This window comes from Alosa pseudoharengus, unplaced genomic scaffold (genome assembly GCF_046254945.1).
Source record: "Alosa pseudoharengus isolate Yale_2024_CS ecotype anadromous, Long Island Sound unplaced genomic scaffold, YU_APseudo_1.1 YU_APseudo_1.1_scf_2, whole genome shotgun sequence".
Lineage (NCBI taxonomy): Eukaryota > Metazoa > Chordata > Actinopteri > Clupeiformes > Clupeidae > Alosa > Alosa pseudoharengus.
The window spans coordinates 50,061,199-50,081,089 of record NW_027468663.1 but is presented as its reverse complement, the minus strand read 5'-3'; the positions used below and the strand labels follow the sequence as shown (position 1 = coordinate 50,081,089).

The 19,891-nt window shown below is 41.7% G+C and overlaps 1 protein-coding gene across 4 annotated transcripts; it reads right to left on the bottom strand.

Moving 5' to 3' along the window:
• Positions 1-6,831: 6,831 nt before the first annotated feature.
• On the bottom strand, positions 6,832-18,690 carry retreg1 (reticulophagy regulator 1). Of its 4 annotated transcripts, XM_076295397.1 has the most exons (9): positions 18,533-18,690; positions 17,860-17,966; positions 17,265-17,295; positions 10,070-10,196; positions 9,870-9,954; positions 9,326-9,448; positions 9,021-9,091; positions 8,444-8,567; positions 6,832-8,246 (listed from the first exon to the last, which is right to left on the bottom strand). In XM_076295397.1, exons 1-9 carry the CDS (start codon positions 18,673-18,675, stop codon positions 7,678-7,680), a joined length of 1,380 nt encoding a protein of 459 aa, XP_076151512.1. In that variant the 5' UTR covers positions 18,676-18,690; the 3' UTR covers positions 6,832-7,677. The 4 variants fall into 4 exon arrangements, with proteins under 4 accessions (XP_076151512.1, XP_076151514.1, XP_076151513.1 ...); XM_076295399.1 differs by lacking the exons at positions 17,265-17,295; positions 17,860-17,966; positions 18,533-18,690 and adding an exon at positions 13,854-14,210; XM_076295398.1 differs by lacking the exons at positions 17,265-17,295; positions 17,860-17,966; positions 18,533-18,690 and adding an exon at positions 13,953-14,210.
• Between the last annotated feature and the right edge of the window lie 1,201 nt (positions 18,691-19,891).

Here is a 19,891-nt window from a genome sequence, read left to right as displayed (position 1 = left end):
TTCCCTAGCGTCCACTCAGCCCCTGAGGAGACAAGCGTCCGTTCCTGTGGTGAGACTTGTGTGGACAATGGTACTGTATGTTTGTTGATGATCACTTTATGATGCTGCTGGTAGGCTACCACAAGGACATGTTTGCAGTGTTTGAACAGTTTTCCTTTCTGCACCAACTAAAGCCTGTCTGTTTACTCAAACAAATACCCCCAACATTACATATCACACACTCTCTTAAATCAGTCTTGTCTCATGTCAGTTTAGCCTCTTGTCACATATGTTGTAATTAGTATTACTGCATGTGGTAATGAAGTAGAAATGAAATCTGACAAATAGGCCTACCTACTGAGTGCAAAGTGCAATCTCCATGTGGAAAAGATATATTGTTGTGACTTAAGATATATATCAGAAGATATATTTAGATGTTCAGAAGTTTATAAAAGCATTGTTTACACTGAAATTGATAATAAAAATCCCTAGTTCCTGTTTCCCTTGCTCATTGCAAACAAATTGGAAATTATTCACCATTAATTGTATTGTGTTCTATAATTGACAGAATCCATACATGATTTAGGCAACAATCCACCATATAGTATTCTGGGTTACATTATACAATATGAATTTCTGCATCTCAGAAATATACAGGTTTGACTTGAAAGACTCACCTTTCCCAGCAGTGATCGTCCAACCTTGAACAGTTGACAGTTGTTGGTTCCCCTGTGGATGGATGTCTTGGGTAAAGTCACATGTGCTCTGTGCACCCAACCACTGCTCCCCTGTGCAGACCAGCTCTGCGTGCCAACATTTTTAAGTCAGGCCTTGATAATTAAAAAACAAAAATGAGTGTCGTATGTCCAGGGCTCCCTGCTTGCAGTGCAGGGATTGGCTCCTGTCTCACGGCAGACTGACCAATGGGGGTCCTTTAATTAGGGAACTGTTAGAAGCAAGGCTGAACTTGGTGGAACATGGCCGCGGGGGTTGGGGAGTGTTAAAATCATAGTGGAGGCAGCACTTGAAGGATTGATTAGTGGGCTGTTACTTGTGCATGTTGAAGTTTTACTCGACCTAGAATTTTGTGGTAGGAGAAATTTGGCACCTTTTAAATTGGAAAGAAGGGACCATGTTGACCTGAGTGATGGAGTGGCTTCCTGGATAGTAGTTATGGTATTATCTGTCGACCCTGTGGTCATTTTCAGTGTGGGGCATTTCAGTTCATATCATCTGAGGCCTACAGGAAAGTGATATTTCTGCATTCTTTGAAAAAGTGTTTATATTTAATTTCCTTTCAAACATTAAAGAAAACATTGTTCCATTTTCCAACGAGCAAAAGGTTTTTACTACCCTAGACTGTAGCACAGGCTTTCACAGGGACTATGCACCTTTATGGAAAACATACTTAGATTCATAATTAATCCTTTTGACTGGGAGATTATTAGGGTTCTAAAGTAGGGATCGACCGATATGGTTTTTTCAGGGCCGATACCGATATCAGTTATTACCAAAACAGGAGGCCGATAACCGATATGTAAAACTGATATGTCAGTTGTCAAAAAGGGGGGTAGATAGTAAAGGCTATATGCTGCAAAAATGTAATTAAAAATCATTTAATTATGCAAACTTTTCTTTCTTCTTTTGATACACAATTGTCTATCAACTTGCATCACTTGCAAGTGTAAATCCTGTGTATCATGTTAATCCAAGAGCTGAGTGATAGCAATTATTTTCATAGAGTAGGCCTGCACAATGGGCTATGCGCTTAAGGGACCTGTCACAAAGAGGATGCTTTGCCATCGTGTGTGTGAGTGCACGAGAGAGGGAGAGGAAGAGGTGCATGCGTGGTGGCAAGTGTTATGGTTGAATAGTTTAACAAAACAGTTTTAAAATAGTTCTTAGGCTATTTAAGCATGCAATTTGTGAATTTGTGTCCATGTGTAGGCTATAAGCTACACTTTTGAGAGCCTAAAAGGCACGTTAATAGCCAGCTCATGACGCGGTTTTGTTCAGGTCGGATTAAATTAAGGTTGGCCCTGGGTGCATGTAGTCTTTTCTGACAGTCCGTTTCAAAAATGAGCAATTAGACTTTTTGACGTTCGCTATCGCATAATTTAGGACTTGTCTGTACTATGTCCGCCGAGGTGTCCCGTTATTCACAATTAAAGAACGAGGCGGAGGCAGAAAACTCCCAACGCGCAGCATCCGAGTTTGTGGGCTAACTAGTAAACAGCATCAGTAACGTGCATCAATCGGGAATTCGCTAAATGAAGGAAGTGGGTGCTTTACTTATTGATCTGGATCAAAGAGACAATAGCTTACAAAGTGGTGTTTTTGTAACTTCAGTGTAGATGATTGTGATTCAATGCAACTTCAGCAATGTAGACTACCTCCCTCGAAAAATAGCTCCGTAGGCTATAGCTGAAGCCCAGTCTGCCTCAGGAAGAATCCTAAACTTTGTCTGTGTTCAGTGATTGGCTGCATTCGTGCTAACTAACAAATCAGACGTGTAGTGGGCGGGACAATGCTCTTGACCACAGAGTAGCAAATGCAGGGAGTGAGAGACGCTTTACAGACAAAATAGCGCGTTTCATTCTTTATCCATTTCAATATCGGCTTATCGGTGGAAAAAATGACCGATACCGATTATTATAAAAATGTTAAATATCGGCCCTAATAATCGGCTAGGCAGATAATTGGTCGAGCCCTATTCTAAAGGGCATACATTTTTCATACTATTCTAAAGGGCATACATTTTAATATTATACCATTGGGATTGTAGATTTGTAATACCCTTCATTAAAAAAGTTAAAAATAAAAACTTTATACTATTGGCCAAAATACTACTATTTCTAATACTACTACTACTAATGATGAACAACTAAGATTATTTCTGTTATATGAATTTAATGTTGCAAAACAGCAACATAACACATTTTATGGTAACCCACATGGCATGTTCCAATCGGGCGTGCTCACATTGTACATTTGAGTGCTCACACTGCAAGACAGCCAACAACATTTTCTGACATGAAATCCAATTGGTTCAGAGCGCTCAATGGTGTTTTATGCCCCCAACATTGTCTTCCAGGCAGCGATGCCACCGCTGACTTAAAGGCACCTAATCCTAAAGCTAACCCCAACCCTAACCCTAACCTTAACCCATGCCTAACCCTAAGGTATACTGTGCTACTGTGTTTTTCACAGCAAGCACGAGACTCTTTACAATCCTCAGAAATACTGAAATTTCTGTTCTTTAAATATAAGCCAGTGGTTTGCCTGAGTCTCACACGTGAAAAATAAGGCCCATTAAAAAAACAGACCTGAGTCATAAATGTGTCTCCCAGATGCAAGCCCATCAGCACCTTTTGAAAATGCTTTTAAAGACATTAACTCTCTCTCTTCTCTCTCTCTATCTCTCAAAATCAGAGCTGAAAAATAAATGTTGAAAGTGATCTATAACCAAAGCCAAAAGACAGAGGGCCAAAGGTGTAGTCTGAAAGGCAAGGGAAAGGTTAACGATTTTAACATGACCTCACTATGTTTTACATCTTATCTGTCACAGGCGTGAATTATCATTTGTTATTTGCTCTAAATGGAGACACTCCATCAGACTGTGCGAGTTTGTTCAGAAGTTTGCTTTTTAGGAGTAGGTGAAGAGGTGAAGTAAGAAAGAAATCAAAGTGAAACCATTGCACAATCAAAGGAATATTTGTATTTACAGTAGACCTTTATTGATGTGGTTATAAATCTTTTAAGACAGTCTCCATTTTGAGACCATTCATCACTTGTCACCTGATACACATTCAGGTACAACTGGATCAGACATGTTGGGGTGCCGTATATAATTAAGGTCAGAAATGTTCTTCAAACAGGTGTTCAGGTGTGGACAAAAACCTACAATCCATGTTAGAAGCCAAACATGATACAGGCTCATAATTTTAACCAACCACATATTGTGAAATTCTTCGGATTCTTAGAATGTCACACCATCTGGAAACCAGGAAGATTTTGTGAAAGAATTCTGACCATGCAAAACAAGAGAACAATACAAATGCTGGGTTCGTACTTGCAGAAATGATATGAACAGTACAAGTTCACATGGAAGTTTCTTTCATTTCTTTGATTCAATGAAAGTGAAGCTTGCAATAATTTGTATTATTTTCAACTGGTATTATAAGCAGGATTATTTTTGGACATCAGCTCCCTTCAGCGTACCCTAGCCTGGTGAAACTTCTCGATGGCTTCATAAATCAGAATTTAAATGTCAGAGCCAGATCCCGTATACCTTGCAGAGTAAAGGTTGTCTCGTAAAGTAGAGGCTTGTGAACTCAGGTCAAGACCCTGGTGATAAAGGTGGTTATAGTCCCAGTGTGTGCCCTGCTCCCTCTCCTGCAGACAGAACATGTGTGGGTCTGCTGTTGGACTAGGTGCTTCTGTGGAGACATGCCCCTGCTGTGCACCTAACATCTTCCGGCACCATACCTGCTTGTTTAACACAAGCACACATCATTCCCCCTCTCCCCCCTAACATCAGATGTACTGAACACGTAGTGAACAACATTCTGTCAGCAGGACCTAGTGTTTTAAAAGTGTACCTTCCATCAACATTCCTGTCTGAATGTCTAATAATGAAACACCACAAAACACAAATGAATAACACTTCCCAAAAACATGGGGAAAAAGTGCTTGAGTGTCTTATTTACAGTGGGCAAGGCACAAATGTGCGTTTGTGCATGTTTGATCAGAGCAGAACTTAAATGTTAAACTGTAAAAGTGTAAATTTAGTATATGCTGAAATATATGGTCTATGATATAAAGTGACCTAAAATGCAACCAGCCCATGAGAAAGATTAGTTGTCCACATGTCAAGTGTCAAGCATTTTCTTTCAGGATTTATCTTTAACTAACATTTTTATTGTATTTTACATGAAAATTGCTTGAGGAAAAAAAAATGAAATTAATAAAGTAATCCAAAGCAGACTCCAGAAACAACTAAATGGGAGCTCACCAGTTCAGGTGGTTTTCGTGCGTCTGTGTGGCACATGGTGATGTTTTTCTGGCCTCAGGTAAGTTATCACACTAGATTATTAAACCCACTTTATAAAATGGGAATGGTTGGAGGCTAGCAAAGGCACTTCCTGCTACTGCAGGGGCCCTCCAGAGACCAGAAGACCATGTGGGAGGCCAAACCAACACGCTCTAATTGATTCCGGGTGCTTGCCAGTCCTGAAGCTATAAGCGTGAGCTCAACTCCAGAGTGTTGTTATCATTTAAGTGTCACTCAAAGTCTGTCTATTTGTCCCTGATGAACTGATATTATTCTTGCTTCATATCAGTTATTCATGATAAATTATGACATAGGCCTACAGCATATCAGACAGCAATGTTACATCTTTATAACATTTTTATATTGGTGGGAAAATAAATGAATTAACTTGCCTATGTCTCAGTACAGGCCACATAATGCAATTAATGCATATTGAATGATCCATCATATTGAGATAAGTATTAGTTGGCACTTTAAGTTTTGATGCTACATTATCTGTTGATCTTTTGCTGCTCTCCGTTTGTGAAATAAGAAATCTGTGCTGTTATGCCAGTGGTATTAAGGCTTCTTTGTCCTGAATCAATCCCAAATTAATTTGAGCCATTTTCATTCATTTCATTGATTGTATTTTACTAGGGACCTTACATGGAAGTGCCTCAGCAGTTTAGGCCCGTTTACTGTTTACTTCTAACTATGTTACTGAGTGCTGCCACCTAGTGGTGTAAAGGCGACACCGACATTATTTGTCACTGAGAGCCCATAGGAGCTGAGTAGGAGCTGAGCATAGTAGAGAAGAGATTAATACAACAACAAACTTAAGCATTTGAAGGATGTTACATTTCTGATTATTGACTGAAAAGCAAAATTGTAAACTTCATTACACATTTCACAGTGGAACAAGACTAGGTCCGAGCTGAATTTCATAATATTCTTGATAAACATACAGTCTAAACTTCAACATCTCTTACGCTGCCTGACTAAGTAACAGATGAATTCAAAATAAAGCTAATAGATACGCCTGTTGTAATGCTGAAATAAAGTTGACAAAGACTGCAATTGTTGCTATAGGCAACTCTGAGAAATATCTTTATCCAATATGAACACACACAATATTTAAAATAAGTAAAAAAGTAAAACTGATATCCTTTGATAATGTAAAATGTATATGTTTATGGCTACACTGAACCTAACATATAAAAGCTGTGGTGAGTACTAAGGTACATCTTAATAATGGGTGCTTACAATATTCATCACACTGTACATCTTAAACACAGCATGGAACAAACATGGCATTGAGTCTGACTAATGTCTGAAATTAACTTTCTGCTTGTTTGCTCTGGCTACATTTTACAGCCTTATCACACAGATTAGTTTTAGATATGAAATCCGAAACTATTGCACATAACAAATATGGTGTAATAACATTTAGGCATAATAGAACATGAATACGAGAAAAGATCCACTTATCAATGTCCTGTAATTTAATCAGTGCAACAACATGGATTGGGCCATGTAGCCTTCCCTACCTACCATTTGGAAATGAAAGCAAAGTCACAGTATTTGAATTGTAATTATTAATAAAGGCAAAGTGTTCCTCATACACAGTTGGAGAGGAGAGATTTCTTATATTCCCAACGGTTCTCTTTAAAAGACTAGAACATTTTGTTAAAAATATAATTAACATAACAATATCTTCCTATTCCCAATTCATTCCATCCTAATACTATACCATCCCTAATTTAAGAAGTACAGTGTTTCTTAATAAAGGCACAAAGATAGTCAAAGAAAAGATCAACAAATTACATTCAAGAAATATTTAATGGTATTATAATTGCACAAGGTCCAGTTTCTGATACCTTGACTTCAAGTGCCTAGCTGTATCAATCACATATTAAGGTGCAAGTACACATAAAATGTTTACATGTTTACATGAAAACACAGCTATGCATGCAAAAAAAAAAAAAAAATATATATATATATATAACATTGAGATTTGATGCTTTCTGCAACATTTCCCTGGCTGACAACAGGTCAAAACTTAATGAAAAAACAAAATACAAAATTAGAAAACAAAAATGCAAAATCAAAAGTGGTGACTTTCCTGCCATACATTCTGGGTGGGTTTGTAGCACAGTTGATGCAAATTCTAGTTTGGCTTTGACTTTAAATGTACAAAGAGTTTAGACACTACAATGGGTCTAATGACCAGATTTGGGCATCTGTGAAAATCTGTGATTGTTTGGCCGCTTGACAGTACCATGCACTGAAAAATAATCTGTAAAAAAGGAAAATGCAATTGTCTGCCCATTCCCATAACTTTTCTATACATTTATAGACAATTCCTTCACTCCTGTAATGGAAAGTTGCTTAAAATAGTCCTTGAAATATTTAAATATTTCTATGAATATCGCTCCAAACTCCTCTGCTGAAATGTAAAGACACATTTTGGAAAAAAGAAATCAACATGGACAGAAATCTCTTAGATCAACCATCCCTGTGTTCTCCCTCCCTCACAGCGTGCCAAACCCCATGTCTAATTAAAGTAAATAACAAGGAAAATCGCCACTTGTCAACCCACCAGAGTCCCTGCACACCCACCCAACCCACCGTTCACAATCTCTGGTTAAACGCCCCCATCTGCCTGGTCAGTGGCGGCCCAGCAGTTTGGAGAAGAAGCCCGCGGGCCTGCTACCGCCCCTGGGCTGGGCCTGGGCCGCCCGACCCCCTGCCCTCTCCAGGCCCAGCTCCCCCTCCAGCAGCTCCAGCTCGGCTTGATCCAGCAGCTCAAAGTCCTCTGCGTCGCTGTCCGAGTCTTCGGCCAGAGCCTGGGCCAGCGCGGCCGGTGGGGTGGAGGCGGACGAGGACGACGAGAAGGATGGGCAGGTGGCGTCCGCGGAGGCTAGGCTCATGGCGGAGGCCACGGTCGCTTCCAGCCGCTCCTGGATGGCGGCGGTGACGGCGGCGGCGATGACGTCGCCGGCCATGCGCTCCACCAGCTGCAGGGTGGGGTCTGGACGCTGCTCGGCCGCCAGGGACGCCCTGCCCTGCTCGCTACGCTGTTTGTGTTTGGGCTTTGTCTGGGGCGCCGGGGAGGGCAGACCGATGCTGAGGTCTTCATCGTCGTCGCTGTTGGTCCCCAGACCGTTATCTAGCGATGGGAAGTCTGGGAGGCTGCCAGCAAACAGCTCCTCATGGTCGCTGGGTCGGTCCAGGTCTGAGGCCAGATGGAAGAGATGCGACAAGGTCACGGCTGAGTATCAAATGTTTTAAAAGACCACGCTGATGACCAATGAATTTTCTAATTTTTACCCAATAGTAACTTCAAGTTATCAATTGATGCAGAAAAGCTAATGATCAATAGATTACTAAGGGAATAAGAGCTTAAGAAGCTGAAAACATGGACCAGCCCACCTTCTGAGTTCTCTGTTTGTGGTGAGTGCCCTTCGGACAGGTTGAAGGTGCCATTTTCTGTCCATGTCACTTCTGAGGGCTCTGTGTCTGATAGGGACAGCTCCTTATACACAGTTGAGTCCAGCTGTAGGGGACAATACAAGGGACATGAGTCAGTGGACAGGCAAGACATAAATCTGCATGACAGTATTGCCATGGGCAAGCTGTTGTGTGTTGGGCTGAAAGATTGTAATATTGCAGTAAAAATTGCAATCTTAAAAGTAGAAGCACAACTGGACATTTAGTCAAGATCCACACGTATTGTTCAATGTTAAAATGATTCCTTAATCTTAAATGCCTGCTTACTGCTTTTGTTAGATCACCTGTCTTTTCCCATAAGATATAGATTTTCATAACCTCACACACAACCACACATCAAAATCCACTCCCAAGTTCATTCAGAATACAGTCTAGTTATAGTATGGAGGACCAGCCAAGGTTAATGTAAATGTAACAGTAGTCGTCTGATATTTGAACACACAAACACGTGTTGACTGTCAGATGCAGAGTCATGTGATGGAGACTGTGTCAAACCAACCTTGGGGAAAAGAGAAGACAGGTCAGCCTCGATGCTCTCATGTTCTTCCTGGGCCTGGAGGACTCTCTTCTCTAGTGAAACACAAGCAGAAACGATTCCCATTTTAAGGCTATTATTCTCATTTCATTTGGTGTTAATATATTTTTCTTTAACATATCAACATATCTATACTTAAGTCTGTGTGTGGTCTCTCTCTCTCTCTCTCTCTCTCTCTCTCTCTCTCTGTGTATGTGTGTATGTGTGTGTGTGTGTGTGCGCGTGTGTGTGTGCGTGTGTGTGTGCATTTTAGGTGTTAAGTGTACTACCATGGTTTTCTTTGATCTTCTGAAGGAACTGTCCTAGTCCGAAGTCCAGTTTCTGCAGAACTGGCTCGAACCACAGTCCGAAGTCATGTGATGACACCAGGGGCCAGAGGAAGATGCCAAGCACTGGAACAGAAGGAGAAGCCATTAGCACCTTGCACACCTCTGCCAGAGGGCTCACCCCAAAGCGCTGACTATAGGGGAACTCAGGAAACCAGAGACAGCGTGACAAAGTCGTCATGGTTACATTCCTCTGAATTACCTGGCAAGCCTTCTGCTGGTCATTCTGAAATGGAGAGATTATTCAGACATGTATGGCCATTGAGCCTTACCTTTCCAACCCCACTTTAATACTCGAGAGTGAATATCTAAGCATCAGATTCCGACCAAAATACATCTACAGCATTTGAATAGGAATTATGTTACAGATGTTATACTTGGCAACTCGGCCTTCTCAGCCATACATGTCAACAGATAAAATGATTCATGGTATAGGACTTATTGTGTATCATGTGTAAGTGTTTTTAAACATTTAAACATTACTTACCTAATATATATGAGAGGACAATTCCAGGAATGTAGCGTCCAAGAACCGCCAGGAAGGAGCACAAGCTGCATACAAGCAGGCAGAACTGGAGGGGGACAGAAATGGACGTCTCATGTCAATATGAAATATACAGTCAGTGAGTAAACAAACCCTAAACAATCACAATAGAGCTGTGTAAATGTAGTCGTCATTTTATATACCTTTCCAGGGTTCTGTTGCTTGAAAGAAGACGTCTCCTCCAAGAACAGTTTGAAGCTGGTCCAGGAATCTGTGATTTGTGATGCCGGTTCCAATTCCCCACCATGCCTAGAGTGAATCATCTCCCAACTATGATGCAAAGAGACCAGATATGAGGAATATTTTTTTCCATGAAATGAGATGGATTTGTTTACATTGTTGTACACATTATACTTGCTATAAGCATATGCTACCCTAACGGATAAAACATATGCTACCCTAACGGATAAAACACTCCGATAAACTTGCATCTCTTCTTGTCCTGCAAACATCTCTTCACATCCAGACCAGTGAACAGTGAAAAAATGAAATTCCTGTGTGTAGTTGCCTGTCTGTATCTTATAACTTTTCCTTCTCTACCACATACTGAGGAGTTGAATATCAGACCAATGGGCCCTTTTCATTAAAGACATTCTCTGAGTCCTAACACAAGCCTGACTTCCTAGATCTATCCATCCCACTCAGTTCCTCTGAAGATGGTCGTAAAGTGAAGGTTAGAAGCCTAATCTGTAAATATCTCCTTTACATTCCACTGACGTGAGCAAGCATCACATGCACCTTGTCTATAGGTCAGGCCATCGTAGGTCATCGGAGATGATCACAGATATGTCCCTGCAGACTTTCCTCTTGTTTAGGATTGCCACTAACAGTTGAGCATGACCTAACAAACCTTTTCAGTGGACTACAGCCAGTTATACAGTGTCAGACAGACACTGACACAGACAGTCACTGAAAAAAGTGAATGTATTTCCTCTGAAGAATTATGTATACGTCAAACCATCCAAAATATCTGTCCTGTGCCCATTAATGATCCTGTACCAGAGACAGACACATTCATGTGTCTGAATGTCGTCGGCTACCCTGACAAAATGCTTGAGACTCCTTGCAGTCACATGAACAAGTACAGGAAGTGCACTGGCTTGGAAACTGGAAGCTAAGAGAACTGAGTGCCACGTATTTGCTCTCTGTCAGGGGCCACAAAACACTCTTGTTCCAGAGGAATTAGATTATGCTACGCCCGATGTTGAGAAGCTTAACCAACAACAATGTAGCTAGGCTACCCACCACAAAACACCAACTGTAAACAGTGTCAGAATAGGATCACCTGGGTTACTCTCAATTCGTTTGCTTGCGATGCTGAAGCAGTGTGTTGGCTGTTGTGACGATACTCCCCATATAAAACAGCTATAAGTTATGACATACAGATGGCCAAGGTCATTTTAACACACTAAACATATGTTGCCAATATTGTAAAATGGAATTACCTCTTAATACATTGATTTACCATTCTGTAGAATGGAGTGAGGAGAGGAATGGAAGACAAAGTTAGTCAAATTCAATAACAATGGCTATATTTAAACCAGCAAGCTGAAGGCCAACACTGTCTCTCCCACAGCTGTCTGAAAGACTGCTTGTGTGAAATGGTTTGAATTCTTAGTACAGATCTGGTTACAGCGATGTACAGAGAGATTCTTCCAACTTAACACCACATTCAGGTCAAAAGGGGAAAAGGAGCTTGCCACAACATAGTCCATGTAACACGTTCCCCTGTTTTAGAAGCATTAGATTTTCAAATGTTGGGGTGGTCTGCGTATTGCCCCTAAGACCTATGATCTTGCACTGTTAGTGTCATGCTTCCCAAAGTCAAGTCTCAGGAAATGCTTTGCATCGATATCTAGTCTGTGTTCCATTGTTAAGCTGTTGGGCTTCAAAATGGGTGATTAGGCAGTCCTCTCTACTAAACACCTCCAGTGATGACAGCTGCGCTTAAGAAACACAACTCCTCCTTCACAACTCTCCACCCCTTCAGCCTATCCAAATAACAGTCAAGGGACATAGATTACAATTAGATCACGTAATGCACTAAACTCCCCCATGTGGCCATTAAAAAAGGCCGACAATTGGATCATATGTATGCCTTAAAGTAAAAACAAGGACTTTACAGGGAATTAATAACCAAAGTGATATAGTATAACACAACACATAAAGTTACAATGTTTCTTGTCATCAATAACTACACATATAACTCCATTGTAAGCATTTTTGTAAGAATTACAACAAACATATTCTTGCTATTACATATTTGTCTATGATGTCTTCTAAAATGTCTTTCCTTTAATTTCCCATTCTAATTTATCTTCCACAGTCCCTGTGGATGCCACTGTCAGCCACACCGGAGCCCAACGAGAGTGACTCGCTCAGACATGAAGGTTAATTTGAGATCAACAACATATGGACATATGGACTACCATGAATGTGTGGTTGTTACTTGGAACACACATGTTAATAGCCTGGTGGTCCTCCCCTCGTGAAGCCTTCAGAGTCATTAATCTTACTGTGGGGACATTCTGGGTACATGCAGCTGGTCAAGACAGCATCACTCACAGACATGAGGTGCAAAAGCTGGCAGGACTCTGAAGCAACCCATGCTGGGGGTTTCACCATCGCCCGCGTGTGAGAGTGGACGCAAGGGGGAGGTTGCGTCAGAGCTCCTGCCAGGAGTCAGTGTTTGTTTCTGTCGCGTCGCAGCGCAGCTCCCCCCGGGCCCCCGCGCCCAGACATGCGGGGGGTGACATTTCACAGGCCTGACCTCACAGGAGCGTGATCCCCACATGATTCTCTTGGGCTGGTGCGTCTCCCTGCCAGGTCCCCTTCTGACCGCTCCAGCGCAGACCAGATAATGTCCTTTAAGAACCTGGCAATCCTCTATCGTGTTGTGAAATGAAGTTTGTAACGACAGATCCTGCCTGGTCGAGTGCCAAGGAATACATTTAACTAGGTCACTGAACAAATCCGAAGAGATGGGAATAAAGTAATGTTACTCAACTCTCAACCAGCCCAGACCAAATTATGACTTTAGAAAAAAAAAGTTATATAAGGAGTAAGAGTGTAGAGCTGCCTGCTACACAGCGATTCACTAGTTTGATGGCACAAAAAAAAAAGACAAGCACCTCAAAAGCACATGTTGGGGGGAAGCAAGTGTGTATCCTGTGATGCTTCCGTCTGGAGACCCAGAAGGCAAACGAGGCCCGCCTGCCAGCTGCAGCACTGGCTCCTCCGCTAATCATTAGAACAACACAGAGAGCGATGCATCAGAGGCTCTAACGAGGCCCTGCGACAGGCAGCATAAAAATAACCCAAGACAAACAGTCAAACAATGCAAACAATGCAAACAATGGTGGCAAAACGCAGCTCCTCCATCTGCCCCACTGACTAAGGCAATCGCACTGTTTACACTCTCAACTGTGTGTGCCTTCTCAAAGGGCCTCTCCCTGCCTGAGCCCAGACCCCCTTCAAGACAATAGCCATGGGGGCCAGACCAGTGCAAAGCCTGTGAGGTAAGGTGGCACATATTCCAATGCCATCTAGTCTCCAAGCATGTATGACCTTGATACAGCCACAAGCCACAGAAATCAGTACAGTCCCCTGGCAAAAAGTAGGGCATACCATGACAAAGTGCTCATGGACAAAATATAGTCACCAACAACAGTGGGATATGACATTGCACATTTTGACTCACAGCATGTACACTTATAAACCAGTTTTTCTTGTAATACTGGCATATATGGAGATACTGGAGATACAAGAGATTGACAATTGTATTTTTTTTACTAATGTGATCGGTTGTTACAAAACCATACCCTTTAAGGCATTGACATAATGGAAACGACATTCATACAACACTACAGATAGAGCTGCTAAGGAACAATTTTACCTCTTTCTAGACCATTGATTTTATGTACTTACCTCTCTTACTTCCTCATCTCCTACCAAACTCTCCTCTCTCCTGCTACCTCTCTCACACATACACACATTTGCATTACTGTGTGATGGGACCTTCGTTACCTTCTCCTTGTTCCCCGGTCCTCCTCAGAAATCTCACAGGCTCTGTTTTCTAACATTGAGACCCCTGAAGGCTCTGTATGCCCGCTTGAGTGGCTGTCTTCTCTGCGGCTGGGCTATGACGTGGTCACTGCAGACTGTGGCTCAAATCGGATTTCCAGCACTATCTTGCTCACTGGTTCATAGGTGCCACATGGAGGGAGAGTGAGTTGTGTTTATGTTGAATGAGGCCTGAGTGTCACTATTTCAACTGGCCCAGTCTAAAAATACCACAGTCACACAGCATTCCATCAGACCAGAGGAGGGAGGTGGTGTGTGTGTGTTTGTGTGTGGGAGGGGAGGGGAAGGTGAGTGAGGGCACCCCCCCTCCCACACACACACACACACTTCTTTCTTCACACACCTAATGTTCCTTTCACACCAAATATCCTCCTATCTCCTCTGGGAAAAAAATAATACTGCAAAACAGATAAATAATAAATAAGTCGAAGTCGTAATGAAAGCATGCCCATGCTTTTGAATGGCTTTATGAACAGGTGGCACTGCGTCTGTCAAATGTTGCTGCAGTATCATATGCACACACTCCTTCTAAGAAATTGCGCAAGTTTTGACACAGTCATGCTAAACCATTCACTAAACACAAACTATAAATGTGTGCTTGTCTTGTGTCACATGGATCATTGGAACATGAAAATAACAACAAGAAAACAGAGCACAGGTGCACAGGAACATGTATTAAATGCACAGGAACATGTATTAAATGCACAGGAACATGTATTAAAATGATGTTTATGACGTGATAAAATGATATTATCAGGATGGCCATTACAAATGACTGTACCTAATTACGTATGTCAACACCATATTTAAAATGATGATGCCATAGGAAGAGAAATAACTTCATATCAAAGTTGAGTTTTAATAGGATCCCACTCCATCTACTTCAGGACCTTTCTGTGGTGATACTACAGTAAACACTGAGATATTGTTCTGATTACAATGTCCTTACACAGACTATATAGATAGTAGAAGCCATTAAATCAAGTAAGTCAAGTAATTATTTTATTTATGACCAAACCACTGACCGAACCGTCAGTTCCCTAATTAGTTGGATACATCATGGAGCAACATGTTTTCTTTTCCTTTTATCATTTCTGACCAAACTGACATAGATACAGTAGATCACTTGACAGTCATGAAGTATCCACAGCAGACTTGACAGCGTTCCCAGAGTTAGCGTGGAACACACACCATCCACTGACCAATAGTAGCCTGCATTTTAGAGCACACCCTCTGCTGCTAAACATAACTGCCGATTGGTTATTTCCTGGACCCAACAGCATCCCATCCAATGGGGTTCATCAAGAGTCAGATGGCGACGTGATGAGGGTGGATGACCTGTGAGTAGTTCCTGAAGCTCAGAAATGGCTGTGTCATCCTATCCATTACACACAGCACTCACAGTAAACCCAACAAGCAGCTCGACTCCTCACCTTTCGCAATAACACCGGCAACATCAGCCACATCCGGCAAAAGAAACACGCTCACTGCAGGCCTCTCAAAAACACTGCCAAAACTAAAACCCAAACAATGACCTCAAGTCTTTGGAATAGTTTCATGTTGTGTAATCAAGTAAATAAGACTGTAATTCGTCCTGATATAGAGGGCTAAGCCCTCCCAACAGGCATGCTTTGTGATATGTGAGGTCCCATGTGCTTGGGACATAATTTGCTCCAACTGAAATGCAGTAAGGGAAAGAGCGGCAGTGACTGTATATGTCTGAGGACATAGCTACATTTTCGGTTGTAATATCAGAGTACAGAGCGATTTTATGTGTTTATGGTTAAATACAGTATATATCCATGATTACAGCAGTCTGACCACCAGTAGTCCATGGTATCACATCACATGGAATAGGCCTACAATGCTTCAGCGCTGGACAACCCACAGCGCACAAAAGCCACAGCTTTTCAAAAATTTGTGGATAAATGCATTAACTAGACATGCCCTCTGATTTAGAGGCCTTCACCGAAGCACAGCAGTAGAGGTAAAGAAAATACCTGAGGTTGCATCAGATTAACATATAGTGTACACTGTACTTCACCACAACAAGGCACTCTTTCAACAGTCAATAATCTGAGAATGTCACAGAAAAGCACACCGTAAAATCTGAAGAACACTGTTAATTAGGCACAATAGGGCACTGGAGTTCACATGGGAGGGGAAAAACAAATGATGAACCCCATGTTGACATGGGCCTCCATAACTGACTGGCCAGGGAAGTGGCTCTCTGGGAGAGCTCCTCTTTAGTGAGGTCCACCTCACATAAACACCCACAGGGGAGTCCGTCTGGTCCAGTGACATAAGTGACACTGGCTCTCAAAAATAAAGATGGCCTCTGACCAGTATCAAGAGACGGCAACAGGAGAGGACAACTATTCACTACAAGATATGTCAAGAATAACAGAAAATTATGAAAACTGACAAATGTTTTTGTTTTGTTTTTTGCTTAACTCAGACAGCTGGGCAGACAAATTAAACTGTGACAATCACCTACCATCAGGGCTTCACAAAATAGCCATATGACTGGCTATCTAATGGATGCACTATATATGTGTTGTTATTTCAAAGCATGTCTGAATGTGTTTGTAATCAGGTAGACATGCTGTTACTGTAAAAGTTGCCCATTGCCCTGGTTACATTGACAGTCTGCCATTCCTTCCCCAGGATAAATGGCATTAGATCTATTTACACTCAACAGCTGCATCAACAGCAGCGTATATATGACAGACAGTTAGGAAGGGGTACATTGGATGCCAGACAACTGGTCGGCTGTTGTGAAGCATTGTGAATGTCTGATGTATTGTTGTGAAGACTGCCAAAGATGGAGAAAAAACACTTGGCTCCATCTAGTGGAGAAAAGTGTCCAAAACAGGACTGTTGTCTGGTTTGGAGTGACCTTTGCATTAAACCTGACGTAAACAATGTTAGAAAGTCTTGAGCTAGTAACTATAGGAGTATACCAACATTTATTGTTCTCTGCATACACAAAACTCTCTGGGAGTTTCCTTCTTGAATATCTAAACTGAGTTGTTAGGGGCTGCTTATCTCATGATAATCCAACTTTTTCTATGAGTGCATAATATATATTCTAGTAATTTCAATACTAATGTAATGGCATGTATCTTTTCAAAAAAGCATTACTTAGAACTTTATTTCTGCTAAAGAGAAAAGATTCATTGAACCCTTAGGCTTACTGTATGATGTACTGATGGCGCTGTAGGCTATTAATAACATTAGAATTCCTAAACATACCTTCCAGTCATACTGTGCCATAAAGGAGTTCCTATGGAAAAGAAAAATAAAATAGTGTAAGTACTATCTCTCACCCCTTATCCATTACAACTACTTTGATGGTTAAAAGTTAAATCCATTAGTACAAACAATCTGCTGCATTCTTCACAGTACTTTAAGCTCACTACGCTAACCTCCCCATCCATACAGCACTGCATATCAAACCCAAACATGATGGGCCTTCAGCTGAGTGCTAGAGTGTGTCCTGCTGTTGCACAAGGCTTATAGCTGAATCATTAGGAGATAATCCTCCTCTGCTGAGGCATGGCGTGACAGCCACAGTATGTGATTATTTACCCACAGCCCCTTTCTGCTCTCTTACCCGATGGATACAAATCAACAGTGTAGATTAATTACTGTCTATCAAGCCTGATGCATTAGCCATGGAGCACATATGATAGGCTAATGGTTACCTGAGCAAAATATCTGACACAGGAAGGATGATGATCTCATCTTTTCCTTTAAATGGATCTGATGTTGATGACGTAACCACTATACAAACTAAAAGCAGAAGTATTGGGAATCTATGCAAGGTCATCATCAGCATGTACTGTACCTTTGGATCTCACCAGGTACAGATCCCGTATAAACTGTAGGACGACCATCAGAGCCAGACTCAAGCACATGAGGCTGAATAGTCTGCAGGGACTAAGGGTCACAAACCTGTAGGGGAAATGAAGAACCATAAGAGGGAAGTAACTGGTTTCAAATGGGGTTATTAAATAGGAAAGTGATGGTGATATTCAAGAAAAAAACTTTTCACATGAACATGAACATGAACATGAACATGCACCTGTCCAGTTCAGGTGTATGCCTTTTTACCATTCTGGTGCCAGCATATATCTCCTACATGCATCCTCCTAATGAATGCCTAATTTGCAAACCCAGGTGTTAACCTGCATTTTTGTGTGAACTACAGTCATAGGTCATCTTGGCCTGTTGCATACTGCAGAATGGTCAGTTATTCACGGATAATATGTGAATGACAATGAAATGCTGTTATGCTGATCTATTCAGATAGATAGATAATGTATTGATCCCCAGGTGAAATTCAAGGTCTCAGTAGCATACAGACAACACACACACATTCACAGCTGAATCAGCTGATGTTAAAGCATGGGGTGGCATTATTGACACGTGGCCACCACTGGCTACCTTGACCAAAGCCAGGACAATTTTGGAAGACCTTGATATTTTGTTATATAAACAATGCATTTTGAATCTCTTACCAGAAAACTGAATTGGTGACAACAAAGATTGAGGAAGTCCAAAGCGGTCTCTTCCAGTTGATCACGATGGAGATGCGACAAAAGGGCGAGCCGACTGATGGATGTCGGGAACCGGCAGACAGCTCTTTCCCTGATTCCGCCATCGCCCCACCTGAGTCCCAGTGAGAATCTCTTTGCTGAGTATGTGCTCGTGAGCCCCGCCTCTTTTGTATCAACAGAGTCGTTTCTCTCCTAAAACGACATACAAAAACAAAACTGTCTGGTCACGGTCCCCGTTCGTTGACAGCTGCTGTGGATGTTGTTGTTGCCCGGTCGTTGACGTAATTTCTAGGGCTGCCAGGGTTGCTTTGGGGTTGTTCTGACGTCACCATTTTCGCTCCGTAAGGGGAGGGAGGGAGGGGGGCATTAACTGGTCATCATACCATAGAACTATCGACTATAAATGCGGGATGAGGTAGAAAAGTGACAAGGTGGATACAACGCCAAAGACAAAGATATGTTTTTCTGTCATATAGCTGCAACTGTTAAACAAAATGTATAAACATAATATTTTCAACACTATTGTAGACCTATACAAATATCAAGTGTTTTATGTGTGTGTGTGTGTGTGTGTGTGTGTGTGTGTGTGTGTGTGTGTGAGTCATCATGGATGGACAAGTTATGTTGCTTACATGGTTAGTTAATAAATCGAAATTATTCTTCAACTGTTGAGTTTTATAGTAGGCTACAGTAGAAAAAGTCAAAAAGCCTGACGGTCAGACTGAACAGGGGCTGTATTGAAAAAGAAAACATTTGGCATGTTCCCCTGCTGTCCTGACATCTATCACACATGGATGGTTCTGAATATCTGTCTGTCAGGGTCAGAGAAGAATGAAACTAAGAGTCCTGACCTATTTTACTCTCTTAGGAACTGAACTCTACAGAATTGGCTCAAAAACAAGGACATTTTTCCAAAGCCAAATCACAATCTGTAACATACTGTAGAGTAATTAAAATCACAACAATCATCTTGAAAATGTAGTTTGATGTGTAGCTTTTCAAGGACTCCTTTTCCTTTTGGCTGGCAATCAGTGGAAGATTCTTATCACAATCTAGCCCTGTGCAAGTGAATAACCTTTCTCCCAGTCATTATTAACAGTGTACCAGAAAGAAGTGTTGCAACACTAATTGGACTGAATTGCACTGGCAACAAAAGGCCCGGCTAGAAAATTCCAGCCCTGGTTTTACAGGGGCTGCTTTGTTGCTGCTGTGTTTGTTCTCTATTGCTGTGTTAACAGTTATCTTTTCTGTGGCGACCTCTCCCCTCCCTTCCACACAGTGCATGAAAGGCTCCTCTGCACGAATCAGCCCAGAGTTGTG